Source organism: Lipotes vexillifer, unplaced genomic scaffold (genome assembly GCF_000442215.2).
Source record: "Lipotes vexillifer unplaced genomic scaffold, Lipotes_vexillifer_v1.1 scaffold1129, whole genome shotgun sequence".
Classification (NCBI taxonomy): domain Eukaryota; kingdom Metazoa; phylum Chordata; class Mammalia; order Artiodactyla; family Lipotidae; genus Lipotes; species Lipotes vexillifer.
The window spans coordinates 1,108,925-1,124,284 of record NW_006789022.1 but is presented as its reverse complement, the minus strand read 5'-3'; the positions used below and the strand labels follow the sequence as shown (position 1 = coordinate 1,124,284).

The 15,360-nt window shown below is 57.4% G+C and overlaps 1 protein-coding gene across 1 annotated transcript in view; it reads right to left on the bottom strand.

Moving 5' to 3' along the window:
* MAP3K11 (mitogen-activated protein kinase kinase kinase 11) overlaps window positions 1-14,212 on the bottom strand; it is a 16,005-nt gene extending 1,793 nt beyond the window's left edge. The window contains exons 1-9 of the mRNA XM_007461997.1: window positions 13,014-14,212; window positions 8,004-8,184; window positions 7,667-7,815; window positions 7,385-7,560; window positions 7,002-7,245; window positions 6,387-6,500; window positions 5,561-5,696; window positions 5,377-5,468; window positions 85-492 (exon numbers count right to left, since the gene is read on the bottom strand). Of these exons, the coding sequence (XP_007462059.1) occupies window positions 85-492; window positions 5,377-5,468; window positions 5,561-5,696; window positions 6,387-6,500; window positions 7,002-7,245; window positions 7,385-7,560; window positions 7,667-7,815; window positions 8,004-8,184; window positions 13,014-13,752 (2,239 nt within the window). The 5' untranslated portion in view covers window positions 13,753-14,212. The remainder of the gene's footprint in view (window positions 1-84; window positions 493-5,376; window positions 5,469-5,560; window positions 5,697-6,386; window positions 6,501-7,001; window positions 7,246-7,384; window positions 7,561-7,666; window positions 7,816-8,003; window positions 8,185-13,013) is intronic.
* Window positions 14,213-15,360: the final 1,148 nt, after the last annotated feature.

The window sequence follows — 15,360 nt, the reverse complement described above, 5'->3', positions numbered from 1 at the left end:
TCAGCAGACAGCTGTGGCCCTGGCCTGCCCTGCACGTCCCCACCAGCCCCTCCTCCCCTCTGTCACCAGGCAGAGGCCACTCACCGCGCCTCTCCTCTTCGCGCCGGGGACTCTTGGCTGATGGCTGGCCGACGGGGACACCCAGTTCCAGCAGCAGGGGCGCGGGGGAGGGCGAGCCGGGGGCGTCGGGGCTCAGCGCGGAGGCCTGGGCGTCCGGCATCTCAGGGGAGAAGCGGATGAGCGGGGAGGGGGGCGGCTCGACGGGGGACGGCGTGGGCAGCGGGGCGCGGGGCGTTGGCGGGGGCTCCCCGCGCTCGCGGCCCGGCGCCCCCGGGGGCTGCAGGTCGCGGCCGAGGCCCAGCGAGGCGAGCAGGGCGGTGCCGCGCAGCAACGCGCGCTGGATCAGCTTGGGCGTCCCGGAGGAGCTGCCGCGCTCCGCCGGGCCCGGCCGCCGCGGCTCCTCGGGCTCCGGGCTCGGCCGCGGGGGGTTACCTGGTGGCGGGTACACAGGTTAGGCCGACTTCGGGGGGACCCCTCGGCGGCCCTGGAGCAAGGACTGACTTCTGCTCCCCTCTGACAGCTTCCCTGACTGCACTGCTCTGCCAGCCCAACTCCTCCCAGGCCGCCGCGCCTCCCCTAGCAGACACACTTTCTGGCCTTTCAGAAGGGGCGAGGCGAGGCGGGGCGGGGCGGGGCGGGGCAGGGTGGGGTGGGCATCGCAGTCTGAGGAACCAGCAGGAGCAAAGCCTGGGAGGCAACCAGGTGCCCTGGAGCCCAGGGATGGAGGGTGGGCTGGAGGGCAGGCAGGGGATCCACCAGCAAGCAAGCTGAGGCCAGATCGGGCCTCAGTGGCCTCAGTGGATATCCGGAGGGGTCCGGGGACAGGTCTGGGACCCGTGCTCTGTGCCCACCTCCTTCCTGGCTGGGCAGCCCTGGTCTTTCTGCTTGCCTGCCCCCCTCCAGCGGTAGCACACAGGTCAATTCCAATGTACACAACAGCCCTGAGAGGCACGCATCACTGTCCCGATTCCAGAAATGAGGAAGTTGAGGCTCAGAGAGATGAGCTGTTTGCGTCAGGCCTGAGCTGAATGATTTAGGGGCATTATGCTGTCTGATCCTCATGGCCCAGGCTTGGAGAGGTTAAGGTCTCAGCTAAGCCTGAACTGCCCTGGATTTCAGAACATCTGTGTCCTAACCTGTGGGCCTAGGGTTGGCCTGACTCCATTCTAGACCACCTGGGGTGGGCCTGGGGAACCTGTCATTGAGGATGTAGGGCAGTCTGTGATGGCCTCCCACAAACCCCAATTTTGTCAGGTCCTCCTTAGCTCTAGAAGCTGCCATGGCTTTCCACTGCCACTAGAAGAAAGTCTAACCTCCTTGTCTGGGTTTCAAAGCCTTCTCTCTCTTCCTTGGGCCTGCCTGGAGTGGAGCGCTGGGCTGGGTGTCCAGAGGAAGAAATGCAAAGCTGGGAAAAGTGAGCTTCTGCTATGAACCAGGACTTTGCTTGGGGTCCCTGTCCTCAGCCATAACCCTTACCCCATCTTTCTCTTTTTTTTTTTTTGGCCACACCATGCGGTTTGCGGGATCTTAGTTCCCTAACCAGGGACTGAACCTGCGCCCTTGCCAGTGAGAGCACAGGGGTCCTAACCACTGGACCGCCAGGGAATTCCCCCCATCTCTCTGACTCTTATCCCCCCACCCCACCCCACCCCTGCAGTGACCACTGCCTTCTAAAATGCAAATCTGCTAAAGACACGTCTGCTTAAAAACTCCCCCATCAATTTCCAGGTCCTTTTCCTGAACTGGCTCCTGCCTGCCTTTCCAGCTTCACTCATTCATTCAACAAACGTCTGCTGGCCCATGTGCTGGGGCTGCACTGGGCTCCACAGACCAAGGGGATGCAGGCCTGAACCCCACTTGCTGCTTCAGGCCTGTGAGTCCCTGGCTCTCAACTCCCCCTGAGTTCCAACCAGGATTCCTCTTCCTTAGGTGTGGTGGGCCCCACGGCTGTACACACACTATTCCCTCCGCTCAGCACACCTTCCCCACCTCGGCTCTCGGTGATCCCTTATTTACCATTCAAGACCCGGCTGAGATGTCACATCCTCTGTGAAGCTGTGACATTCTGATTTATAAAAAAGTATATATTTTGTCTTCATCTCATGCCTGGTACAGAACTCCCCAAACCCTTGGAATTTCCTAAGTGTTAGAATGATAAAGGTGAAAGGAGCGCCTTTTGTTATTCATAAGGAGCTCTTTTAACCACATCTGAGTTCATACTGATGCAGTCATTTTTGGAAAGCTCCTAAGGATGGGGTCTGGTTGCCAAGGGAACGAACTATATGATTAGAGGGTTAGAACTTTCAGCCTCCACCTGCACTGGGAAGGGGAGGAGCTGGAGATTGAATCCCATCACCAATGGCCAAGAATTTAATCAATCATGTCCATGTTACGAAGCCACCATAAAAACCCAGCCAAAGGGTTCCAAGAACTTCTGGGTTGGTGAACCAGTGGAGGTGCTGGGAAAGTAGCGTGCCTCGAGAGGGCGTGGAAACTCTGTGTCCTCCCACATACTCTGCCCTACACATCTCTTCCATCTGGTTGTTCTTGACCTGTATCCTTTTTAATAAACTGGTAATCTAGTAAGTAAATGGCTTTCCTGAGCTTTGTGAGCTGTTCTAGCAAATTATCAGATCTGAGGAGGGGGTCGTGGGGACCTCTGATTTATAGCTGGTTGGTGGGGAGCACAGGTGACAACCCGAACTTACAACTGGTGTCTGAAGTGGGGAGGAGCAGTCCTGTGGGCCTGAACCCTTAACCTGTGGGGTCTGACACAAACTAACTCCAGGTAGGCAGTGTTAGAATTGGATTGGATTGTAGGACCCCCAGCTGGTGTCCCAGAATTGGTCGGTGTGGGGAAAACCCCCAGGCATCTGGTGTCAGAAGTGAAGTGAGTAGAATGGAGAGGAAAACAAGAGGTTTTTCCTCTTTTAGAAGCTTTGCCAGAATCCCCTGTAACCTGTGCAGTTCTTGCTCATGTTATGCCTTGTACAGCCCTCGCCCCACCACGTACTACTCCCTACTGTCCTTGTTTATTTCTGAGTCTGCTTTTCCACCAGACTAGGCCCTCCCCAAGGTCAGGGCAGTGTTGATCTCTAGCACATTGATGCCTGGCTCATAATATATGTCAATATATGTTTGATGGAAGAGTCCATTCTTATAATCCTTGTGACAACCATGTAAGGTGACTGCTGTTACCCTACTTTACAGGTGAAGAAACTGATCATTTACAGTGAGTTTAAAGAGAACAGGGGAAAAACATGTCTAAAACAGGCAAGAAAAATGGAACAAAGTTAAGTGAAGCTGGAGGTCAGCCTACAAACTAAGAATGGAAAGAAGTTCCTGAGGCTGATATTCTGAGAAACTGAGGTTCCCAAAAGTAAGCGACTTGCCCCAGGTGACTCGGCAAGGATTTTAATTTGCCTCTAAGCTCCCTGGCAGTAAGAGTTGGCAACCCTGTTGTTAAGGAGAAAGAGAAAAACCATTCTTGACCCAGAGATGAAGGTGAAATCGCTTCTGTGGGGCCTCACAGAGAGGACACGGCCACGTGGTAGTTAGTGGCTCCAGGGCAACAAGCTTCATGGGGCAGTTGCTATCAATGCAGGCTGACTGCGCCCACCAATCTGCCACTCATTGCAACCAGTTCCCCAGGGGCCAGAACACCCAGGTGCGGACAACGGGTGGGAGATGGGGCTCCCCGGTGGTGTGGCTAATGCCTGGGACAATCTCACAGGGTCTTTGATTCTTAGCCAGGTTTTTCACTCTGTGGGTGGTTGGGAGGTCAAGGTCATGCACTCGTGGGTGGGTCCAAGATGGCTGGAGGGTGGGCTTGCACGAGGGGAACCAAGTGCTCAGCCAGCAGCTGGGCTGGGACAGATGATATCCTTTTAGGTAACAGGGCAAGCCGGAGAAAGATGGGGTCCAGGCCGTTGTGTCCCTGCTCCTGGGAGCTCAGGGAGAGTAAGGCCAAATGGATCTGCAGAATATGGTCAGGGGCTCCTTCAGACTACACACCCAGGTTGACAGGACCTCAAGTTCTCCATTGACCCTTCTGGCCTGGGGCGTTCTAGAGCAGGTGACTACAAGCAGCCCTCTTGGCCTTCCAATTCTCAGTTCAGTGCCTGCAGCACAGCTAGCTTGGGGCAATGCAACTGCTGGAGCAGAAAATGGTGTGGCAGACGGGGCTCCAGGGCCCTGCCTCTGGAGTCAGACCTGGGCTCAAATCCCTCTTCTGCTGTATGCCCTATTTCAAACCACTTAACCTCTCTGTGCCTCAGTTTCCTCCCCTATAAAATGGCACATAGGAAGGACCCAATAAACATTTGCTGTTATTGTTACTGGGAAACGTAGCTCAGGTAATGGTGGAGGTGACGTGCTGGGTGGGGTGAGAGGAGTGAGTCTAACTTGTTTGCTGAATAGGACTCTGGTCTGATAACAGCTAAGCCAGGTCCTATATTCTGGCTGTGAGAAGCAGGTACAGCTGGGGGCTCTAAAGGGACCCACGGGCAAGGGAGGCTGCAACTTTCTAGTCCCTGCCAATGCTGGGCAGTGCTGAGCTGAGCCCTTGTCCCTCTGACACAGGAGCCCCAGTTTATGCTAACCCCCTAGCTTCCCAAGTAGTTTATATGTGAGAAACCCTTTCTTCAAGTGAAAGTTTCTGGGAAAGCTCACTACGAGCATGACAGTCAAAGTCTCCCTGGGTTCAAATCCTTAGCTGGGGGATTTAGGCAGATTACTTTACCTCGCAGAGCCTCTGTTTTCTCATCTCTCAAATGGGTATAATAATCCCTCATGAGACTGTTGCTTGGATGGAATGCCTGACACACGGTAAGTGCTATTGCCATTATGGAAAACAGAAAAGTCCAGAACTGCCCCAGATGCAGTGAGTCGGCCCTAGATCCCCACCTGTTCAGATTTCTTATCCTCTTCTCCACCTACAGGCTCCCCAGAAGGGACTCTGAGAAGTACAGTGTGGCAGCCACTTGTCTAGCTCCACCCCACATGCACAGTTTCCTTCTCTTCTCTCGGCCCAGCTTCCCCTGGGTCCCAAATGGGGGGCACCGTTCCTTGTTTTCCTGTCTTCCCTAGAGCTTGCTGAGGGCACAGCAGCTGCCACAGGGCCAGGGGAGAGCCCTCTTGCAGGCCAGCCCTGAATAGGGTCCCTGAGGCCTAGGCTGGATTCAGCTCAGTTGTGGGCTGATGGGTCAGACCTGGGTTCTAGGAATGGCCTGCCTTGCAGACTGGCTTCTTGTAGCCTCCCCATAGGACCCACAGGAGTGCAGCAACAGTCTGCTGGCGGGAGACAAGGCCACTCACCATTGAGCATGGGGGGTGTGGAAGGAGATCCTAAGGGGGATGAGTCATCTGAATCCAGGTACCACGTGGCTTCGTCCATGCGGGACCTTCTCCTGGTGAGGGGACGAGAGGGGAGTTGTGCTTCGTGAATCTCAGGACTGTCGGGAGGCAGAAGACACTCGGTGGGTGGCACTCAGGCACTCACCTCCCGTTCTGGGCTTCTCCGGGCTTGGGGGAACTGGGTCCCCAGGCCCAGCATGCTCGCCGCTCTCCATTGCTTGAGTCCTCTAGACGTCTTGGGGACTGTCGGCCCCATGCCTGGCCTGGTTCTGCAGGCTCCACTGTGGCGGGCAGGGGGAGGGGGGAATGGAAGGAGTCTGAGCTGAGGTCAAGAACCTTGATCCTTGTCCTCCCATCATGAGAATCGAGCTACATGGGCAACTTCTTGGAGGATGGGGGTGGGGTGTGGGTCAGGTTGGGCCCTATCCCATTCCCAGGGTGAGCTTTGGGTCACAGAAAAGCTGAACAGAACTGGGTTAAGTGGGTGTGGGGTCCTGGGACTGGCAGTGAGGCATCTCATCTAGTCCTTTTTCACCTGTCATTTGCTGCTTAGTAGTTAGTACAGCCACTGCAGCAAACTGCGTGGGTTTGAATTCTGACTCTGCCACTTGCTAGCTGTGCAGCATTAGGCAGTTACTTTTCTCACTTTTCTCATCAGTGAAACTTATATAATAACAAGGACATGTACCTCACAGGGTCATCGTGAGGAATTAAGTTAATATTAGCAAAGCGTTTAGGAAAATGAATGGGAGATAGTGTCATACAACTGCTAGACTGAAAAAAAGTTGTAAAATGCATGCTGCTTGGGGAACTTAGAGGTACCAGTTTAGACAGATAGGGGAGGGCGCCTGGGAGCAGGGGGGAAGAGGAGGAGACAGTGTGTGGGATCTACTTCCAAGGTTAAGGTTTGACTGACAAAAGGATAAGGTCTGGGGGTAAGGGCATGGGCAAGGGGAGGCGAAGTTTCTTACACTGGATGGCCCGGAACCGGGGGAAGGTGGGCGAGTCCCCAGCCCCGACCTCGAAGACGTTTCTCCTCCTGTCCAGGCCGGGAGAGGCCTGCACGGTGATGCGGTGTTTGAAGTCTGGGGTTGGGAGGGAAGCAGGGCGCAGGTTTGTGGTGAAGGAGAGACTGGATCCTAACCCGCAGGGCCCCTCGGCAGTTCCCAGGCCACGCAGGCAGTGCTGGAACAGGGCCTGGCACAGTGGCTGGGTGACTGGGGTCGGCCTCACTGCCTTCCTGGGCCCCAGGCTCTCCGTAAGGAAAGCAGACCTCTACGCGGAGAACCGCAGCAGAGTCGGAGATTCCCAGGAGGCGGCCCACCCCACTCCCTCGGCTTTCTCAGAACTTTCATGAGCCCCGCCTCTTCCCGGCCGTAGCCATTCCCAGGCCGACATGCAAATATTCCCGCTAAAACCCGCCCACAAACGAAAACACACTCCTGGCCCCACCCCTTCCAGCCTCAGCTCACAGGCCCACCCACCAACGCCCTACACCAATCCCGGTGTGGCCAGCACACCCGCCTGACCCCACCCCTCCGCCCACGAAGCCAATGGCGGGCGGCGTGCTGAGACCCGCCCCTTACCGAGCGGCATGCTGATGCGCTCGCCGCCGTCGCGGGCGCGGAGTTTGCTGCGCTTGAAGGTTCCGCGGCGGCGGCGAACGTGTGGCCGTTCGCGATCAACTTGCTGCAATAGAAGTGTCAACTCGCGCTCGAACACCTCCAGCTCCCACTGGGCCAGCAGGTGCTCGCGCCGCCGCAGCTGCTCTGCCTGTGACCGCTGCTCACGAGCCGCGCGGGTCAGCTCCTCCTCGCGGCTCAGTAGTTCCTGTGCCCGGGACAATGGAGGCGGTGGAGTCAGTCGGGTACGGTCTCAGACGCTCACCCCCACCTTCTGCCCCAAGGAAACCGGGGAGACATTCCTTCCCGGCGTCCCCTTCCAACCCTGGGACCCCGACTCCTCCCACCTTTTCTTTGGCCCGCAGCTCGTCAAAGAGGCCTTGGATCTCGCGCTTCCAGCCTTCCTGCATGGAATGGAAGGAGTCCCGCGGCATTTCCCGCAGGACCTGCGCCTCTAGTGCCTCCAACTGCTGAAGGATGGAGGCGAAATCGGGCCTGCGGTGGGGATCCTGCGCCCAGCAATCTGGGGAAACGGAGTGGAGGGGGGGACAGGATAAGAAGGGGTCTGTGAGTGGATATGTCCTGGGCCAAGGAGCTCTGCCCCTCACCCTCCCGCCCCATCCCCTTACCGGCCATGAGCTGTGCGAAGGGCTCGGGGCAGGTGGATGGGATGGGCAGTGTGAGCTTGTTAACGGCCACTCCATAGGCTACAGCAAGGCAGTCGATGCCACGGTAGGGCACCTCCCCAGTCAGCAGTTCCCACAGGAGCACCCCAAAACTGTGGGTGAGACAAAGGGTCTATGTCCCCTCCTCTACTTATTCGTTGCCATTTCATCCCAAGGCAACCAAGAGCTCAGTGGTCTGTGTCCCTCCCTCTGGGCTCTGCTTGTCTGCCCAGCCCTAGATTTTGGCAGCCACCTCTGCCCTCTGCAGCCCCATATCTGTCCAGCCTCCACCCAGTCGCACCTCCAGACATCGCTGCCCTTAGAGAAGGTGGAGGCCTTGATAACCTCAGGAGCCATCCAGGCATAGGTGCCTGCAGCACTCATTTGCGTGGTTTTGTGCCACTCGCGGGCCAGGCCGAAGTCAGTGATCTTCAGGGTCTTGTGCTCCATGTCGTCACCTTCAATGGGCTGCAGCAGCAGAACTGGGGAAGAGAGGAAGGGCTGTGGTGCTCCAGGCCCAGGTGGTGAGGACAAGGGAGGAGCTGGGAGCAAACTGTCATCTGACAGACATCCTGGCTGGGTACTGAGGGCACCGAGGTGAACTGGTCTCAATCTTGCCCTGGAGAGCTCACAGCTGGGGTTGGGGTAGAATCAGACAATAAGCACAAGGCTGGAAAACATTTACCAAGGGGTTACCAGAGGCCAGGCATTTTACACTCAGCATTAGCACTCACACACAAAAAAAAACTATGAGGTAGACATCATTATCCCCATTTTGCAGAAGAGGAAACTGAGCAATAATTTGAGTTAATCAAGGGCATATGCAAATAAAGCAGATGCCACGACCTGGTCTGTGTGGTTCCAAAGCCAGTGCTCTGACTTTCTCCTAACACTGCACGGAATAGAAATGGGCAATATGGGGACCTTCCTGGTGGGCCAGTGGTTAAGACGCCACGCTTCCACTGCAGGGGGCACGGTTCGATCCCTGGTTGGGGAACTAACATCCCGCATGCCACGGTGTGGCCAAAAAAAAAAAAGAAAGAAAAAAGAAAAACTTGGATCAGCTTAGATAAGGGTGCTGGTAGTAAAGTGGATGAGTGCCAGAGGTATTTGAGAGGGAAAATGGTTGGTAATTGGAGTATGGGGGAAAGAGGGTAGGGCAAAAAAAAAAAAAAAAAAAAAAAAAGAAGAAGAAAGAAGTGGGCAATATGGCAGCCTCTCAGCATTTGTAACTTTGATTTCAAGAGAAACCTGTGTCTTGTCATTTTGCTGAGGCAGGAGTGTGAATCAGAACCTGCCTCTGCCTCGGGGTGAGGAGCAGGAGGGAACCCCCTGGTGAGAAAGGAAGCCCAGCAGGCACTACAGACCCCTGGGGTCCATGTCCCATTGTGGCTAGCACAGCAGCTCCCAGGGAAATGATTCCAAAAGATACCCACTGATGCAGCTGGATGTGAAGAGAGAGAGAGAGAGGGGTCTAAGAAAGTGGTGGTTCTTGGCTAGAAAGGAGTTTGGGACAAATGTAGTAGTGGATAGATGTGGCAAGGGCTGATGGCTTTGTCCCAAATGGGGCCACCCGCTCTGTACAGAGAGGAGAAGCAGCAGCTTGCAAATCTCTCACCAGGAAAAGCACGGCTCAAAGGAGAGAAGTTTTAGAGGAATAAAAAGAGGACAAAATCATAGAATTTTCAAGGTTCTGAAGAGGCCTCTCTACTTTTCTGGTTATAGCCAACTTCACTGTAGAGAAGTGACAACCAAGACATTTCTGAACACACGTCCTTTTAGGGCACACCTCTCAGCAATCCTGCCCAGAGTGACAGCACCATAGTGGGGGCAGAGGACACGGGCACCTAATACGGCCCGACGAGTCAGGGAAGACTTCTCAGAGGAGGTGACAGAAGCAGGGTATTCGCTTTTCTAGGTTTAAAGCCACAACTCCTGGTCCTGCTGCTGGCCGAGCTCTCTGGGCCTCCTGGGGGCATCTGGCACTGCTGCTCAACCCCTCCCTGCTGTCCTTGGCTCCCAGGACCTCTGGCTGCTTTTGCTGTTTCCTTCAGGGCCTCCCCACCCTTAGCCTTTTCAATGCTGGCGTTCCTCAGAGCCTGGCCTCCCCTTGACCTTGGCCCACTGCCCCCAGGCTGTCCTGGACTCTCCCAGGTGCCAGCTGCCCCCTCCTCACTGGCATCTCCCACATTGGGAGCTCCAGTTCAGAAGTCGATCCAGCTGCCCATCAGCTGCCCTACCTGATGTCTTTATGCCCTCAACAACCATCTTCATCCTTCCACCGTGCCTGGCAAATCTTCCCACAATTTCTCAAAATTCAGAGAATGATCCTGCAATCTACCCTCTCCTCTTAGCCAAACTGGGGCTGAGTACTGAACAGTTAAAGCTAGGCATGACGACAAAACCCACCTCAGAGGGTCATCATGAGTATTAAACAAGATCACTTTTTTTTTTTTTTGGTGGCACCAAGCGGCATGTGGGAACCTAGTTCCCCAACCAGGGATGGAACCCATGCCACCTGTAGAGAGGAAGCGCAGTCTTAACCACTGAACCGCCAGGCAAGTCCGGCGAGATCACGCTCTTTAAAGCTTTAGCACAGGATCTGACAGTTGTCCTAAAGATTCTGCTGCTAATCTCTCTCAGATTGACTTTCTCCTCCAACCTCTATCACATCTTACTTCCAGCTTCACAACAGCCTCCGGCCCAGCTGCTGAAGACTCAGAACTGGACCATTCAGTAAGCTCTGCGAAAGTTCATTCCAGAAAAGAACCGCAGCAGGCTGGGGCAGGTAGCTGGAGAGGGACCAGGCAAAGGGATCCATGTACTGCGGCTGGGGGGGGGGAAGACTCCCGCCTCCGCTGGTGCCAGGACCCACCCATCCTCTTGACGGCTGCTTCTCAGTCGGGTTTCTAGCCACTTGTGGTACCCCACAGACTGGTGAAACACCTTCTGCGCCAGTATCTCAAGCTGGGAGGCCTGTCTCCCTTTTTTGGTCAGGTAATCTGAAGTCCAGAGAGGGGCAGCAACTCACTCAAAGTCTCAGGACTTCTTTCTATTGGTGGCCTTTCTGCCGCCTCCTACCCCCCAGCTTGACCTGACACCTGTGAAGCCTTATCCTCACCTCCGTGTCCCCTGCTTTTCTCCAAGTGCCTTGAATTTGTTCCAACCCAAGTTGCTCTTCTGGTGTCTGATGTAGACCTTGGGGATGGGGCGGTCAGGGGTCACTCAGAGGAGAAGGGGCTAGAGATCCCCCTCCCAGCATCCCCTTAGGGCTCCCTGGCCTCTGAAAGGGACCTGGCCCCCAGCCCGCTTCCTGGGCTGCCTCTGTGAAGCTTGGGAGTGGCCTAGGCAGCTTACGCCTCTTCCGCTTCCCTCCCATGGTCTCTACTTCTCCTTTCTGGGAGGCCTGGCTCAGGTCTCCAATGGTGGTGGGGGGGGTCCTTTGGTGGAGAATTGGGGGAGGTCAGGCCCAGGCTGGGCTGGCTGGTCATTCCTGTGACTCGTGGGCCTAGAGAATTCCCCCTCCTCGCCCTGCCAGGCTTCCTCACAAGGCCCCCATTGTCCAGGAAAATCACGCCATTGTTTCCTGCCTGCGCCCCCCCCATCCCAGGGACTCCCCCCGCCAATGCCGCAGACAGCAGCCCGGGCCTAGGACTGGGGTCTGCGAGGTGGGAGGCCAGGCTCAGCAAGGCTAAGGGCACCCTGCCTGCCCTTCACCACCACCCAGACTCTGGGAGGGAACTGGGGGGGAGTAGGGGTGCAATCCCTGGCTCCTTCCTCTCCCACAAACCCCCTACCCCCAGCTCTTTCCTCCCCTGCAGGCAGCTGGGCTGGGGAGAGAGCAGAGGCTGGAGCAGGGGCAGGAAGCCGGCCCAGGGGCAGCAGGAAACGCAGGAAGCGGTGGGGAGGGTGGGGAGCAGGAGCCTGGGCTATTGTTCCATTTTTTCTGGAAAGAAAACTGGAGGAAAAACAGAAGACGGGAGGCCCCTCCCCCCAGGCCTTCGGGGAATGCCCCTCAGGCTGGGGCAGGGAGTGGGGGTCCCTAGATGGCTAGGGCCCAGGAGGGAGGCTGAGAGATGGGATCTGCCCCCTACTGTGGACCAGAGGAGTGGGTGGGGTCGCTGGCAGGCCTCCCCAGGCCCCTCTGGCCCTGGCAAGGACTTGGATATCACTGGGCTCTGGTGTTCTGCTCCCCACAAGCCTCGTATCCATGCTCAGCCCAGGCCAGGAGGCTCAAAATATCCATGCTCACCCCTCCAAGAACCACCCGTTCCTCTCCAGTGACGGCCCTTCCTTTTGCTCTACAGCTGTACCTCAGCCCCCAGCAGGCCCAGCCCAGGTACCACTACCGTGCTGTGGCCTGCCTCCTTGCCTTTGCTCTTGTCAGGCCCTGCATCCAACTGGGTACCTTTCTGAACACTCCCTGCTTTGGGTTTGGTGTGAAGCTCGTCTGCTTCAGAAAGCCCTCCAAACCTGCCACTTGCTTGTCTTGGGCCCAGGCTTGCTTGTCTTGGGCCCAGTGTGTAGGACCTGAAATGGCTGGAGATGGAGTGCCTTACCGCTTGAGTCTTTCTTAGCCCTGCCACGCCCACTCCCAAGTGCTGATTCCAGGCAAAGCCCTCTTGGTGATCCAGCCTTCAAACATCCACACCCATGGCTGAGGACCCACTGTGTGCCGGGCATCGGATGCCCAGCCTGTTAAGCCGTTTCACCCTCCCGATCACTCCCTTTTTACAGAGTCTGAAATCGAGGTTCTGAGTTGAAATAACCAGCTAGAGATCATACAGCCAGTGCAGGAGGGGTGGGGCCAGAATTCCATCCCTGGCCCCAGCTTTGACCACCATGGGGCAGGGGAAGGGGGTGGTTTTTCCCCCTTTGAGATTTCTGTTCTGGAGGAGCTGCCCACCACAAGTGGAGGGGAGAGGAGGCACCAGTAGGACAACGGTGAACTTCAGGGGAGTTCCCTGAAGATGAGGGGGTGCCAGCATCCAGCACTCTCCTTCCTTGAGGTAATGGCCACGGTTAGGCAAGCTGCTTACGGTCCACGTGAGAGGTTCCAATTTTTTTAACTTGGCAGCTGTGAGCTGGGATCAAGGACTCCTTTTGGGGATGGGGCATGAAGGACTCTGTTGGGTGCCTGGGACTCCTGCTTTAGGGCTAGTGTGAGCCCATGGGCACCCCTGATCACCTCAGATTCCCCTAGGGGAGGAACTCCTGCCTCTAGTAGATCCCCAGGTAGGCTCAGCCAAGAGTTGGCAGTAGGTGTGTACTTGGGCCATGCCACCCTCCACCCATGCTCCCCAAAACTCACTGTTGTTGGACTTGAGGTCTCGGTGGATGACAGGCACCAGGGCCTCGCAGTGCAGGTAGTGCATCCCACGGGCAATTTGCACGGCCCAGTTGACGAGCACGTGGGGGGGCACACGCCGCCCAGCCAGGGCACGGCTGAGGGGCCCGCCGGCAGCGTACTCCATCACCAGGCACAGGTTGGGCTCCTCCAGGCACACGGCCTTGAGGGCAATGATGTTGGGGTGTGCCAGCATGGCGAAAAGCCGGGCCTCCTGTCGCACGCTCTCAGCTGTCACGCTGATGTCCTCATCGGGGTCCTGGCGAGCTGCCTTCACAGCCACCAGCTCGCCTCGCCAGCTGCCGCGGTAGACCTTGCCGAAGCCACCGATGCCGATCACCTCCTCCAGCCGCAGCTCCTGGAAGCTGGCCATCTCGCAGGGGGGCGGACCGCCGCCCCGAGACACATAGTTGGACGGAAAGATGCCCACCTGGCCTCCCACCTGGCCCGCCCACCAGCCCTCATCGCCTGAGATAGCTGCATCCCGGGACAGCACCTCCACACGGTCGCCCTTCCGCAGGGCCAGCTCGTCCTGCCCATTGGGCTCGTAGTCAAACAGGGCTGTCCACACAGGGTTGGCATAAGCTGCCGCCTTCGGGGATCCCTCTGGCCAACCTCCGCCGCCGCCCCCACTGCCCCCACTGCCACCGCTGTTCCATGACCCCAGCGGGCTCTTGAGGAAGAGGTTCTTCAAGGGCTCCATGGCTGGGAGCTGGCGTTGGTGGGTGTGGGGGACCTTCCCTGGGTGCCCCTGGTCCCCACCCTTGCTGACTGCCGAGGCCCTAGTCCCGGAACCTGGGCATCCGGGCCCTGGCCCTCAGCCCCAGACCCACGCCTCTCTGGGGAGCCAGGAGTGTCGCCTCCCGGCCCCCCGCATCTCGGGCTTCCGGGGGAAGGCGACCTAGGGCAGTGTGGTCAGGCTCGGGGGGTGGGCCCCCGGGGCCTCCGGCGTCTCACCATGGCTGGCACAGAGGGGCCCGGGCGTCCCTCAGTCTGGAGCAGTCCTGGGAGTCTGGCTCCGGCACCCGCCAAGTGTAAGGTGGGGCCAGCAAGGGGCAGCGCCTGGACTCCGGTTGGGTCTCTTTGCGCAGGGGGTGGCTGGAGTGTCTCTAGCTGGGCCAAGCTGCCTCTTCCCGGCTGGGCTCTCTCAACCCGATGGCTCCAACCCCGTTCCCTTCTTCCTCCTCCCTTTGTACTTTGGCCCCGGGGGCGGGAGGCAGAGGTGGAGGGTGGAGTTTCACTTTTTTCCGCTGTTCTCCCTCCTGCAGGAAACAGCATCAGATGACGCGGGCGGGTAGCACCGCTCCCCTCCCAGAGGCTGCGGGACGACTGGGCCTGGGAGCTCCCGGGTAGGCGGGCAATGAGAGGCAGAAGGTGGGGAAGGGTAGCCCCGATCCCCCATGACAGCAGGTTTAGGGTCCAAGTTGGTTTCCACTAAGGACGGGCCATCCCCACTCTCTGCACCCGCATCAGCAAAACTGGGGAAACGAACCGGGCTTGGGAGAGGGGCAAACCCGAGTTTGGTCTTGGCTCCGAAGTTGCAGGGCTGTGTGACCCATCCTCTCTGCGCCTCATTCTCTTCGTATGTGAAACTGAGGCCAGAAGCTCAGCTTTGCAGAGCTGGTGGGATGGGGGTGCGTAAGACAAGGAGGACGGAACTGGCTGCACCTCGAGCTCTTGGAACGAGTTGTCTAAGGCTCTCCCCTTTCCCTCACCTGGGAAACAATCCACTTATTCATGCCTCTTCCCCATGAAGGGGCGGAAACCTGAAACTGCGGTCAAGAAATCTGCTCAGTGATTGGATTCAGAATAGCTAAACCGCCCTCGTAACTGCTGGATTGACCCCACTTGCCTTGAGCCTGTCACTTTAAGAAAAACGACGCTATCCTACTTCGACTATTCCTGCCTGTTCTTGGAGGGTCGCTCTCTACAATCTTAAGTCTGAGCTCTGACCTGGAAGTAGAGGTGGCACGTGAGGTTTCAGGTCCATCGCTAAAAAGGGCGGACCTAGAGGGGCGTGCTCCCGTAGCGAACCGTCGCTTTAGCCAAGGGAGGTCCGCGCCTCCATCCTTTTCCCCCGCCTCTTGTAACTCACTGGGAGAATTTTGCGCCAGTTAACTCCGCCTTTACTCGATGGCCCCTCAACTATCCCTTGGGTTCCGCCCAGTGGTCTCCGCTAGATTGGCAACGGTTAGGTGTGCGCATACGCCCAAGCGCTTCTGCCTTTCGGACCGTCCCTTCTCTTAGACCTGAACTTTGCGCACGCCCAAAGGACTCTCCTGCTTCTTATCGCTCCACCACTTCCCTGCGC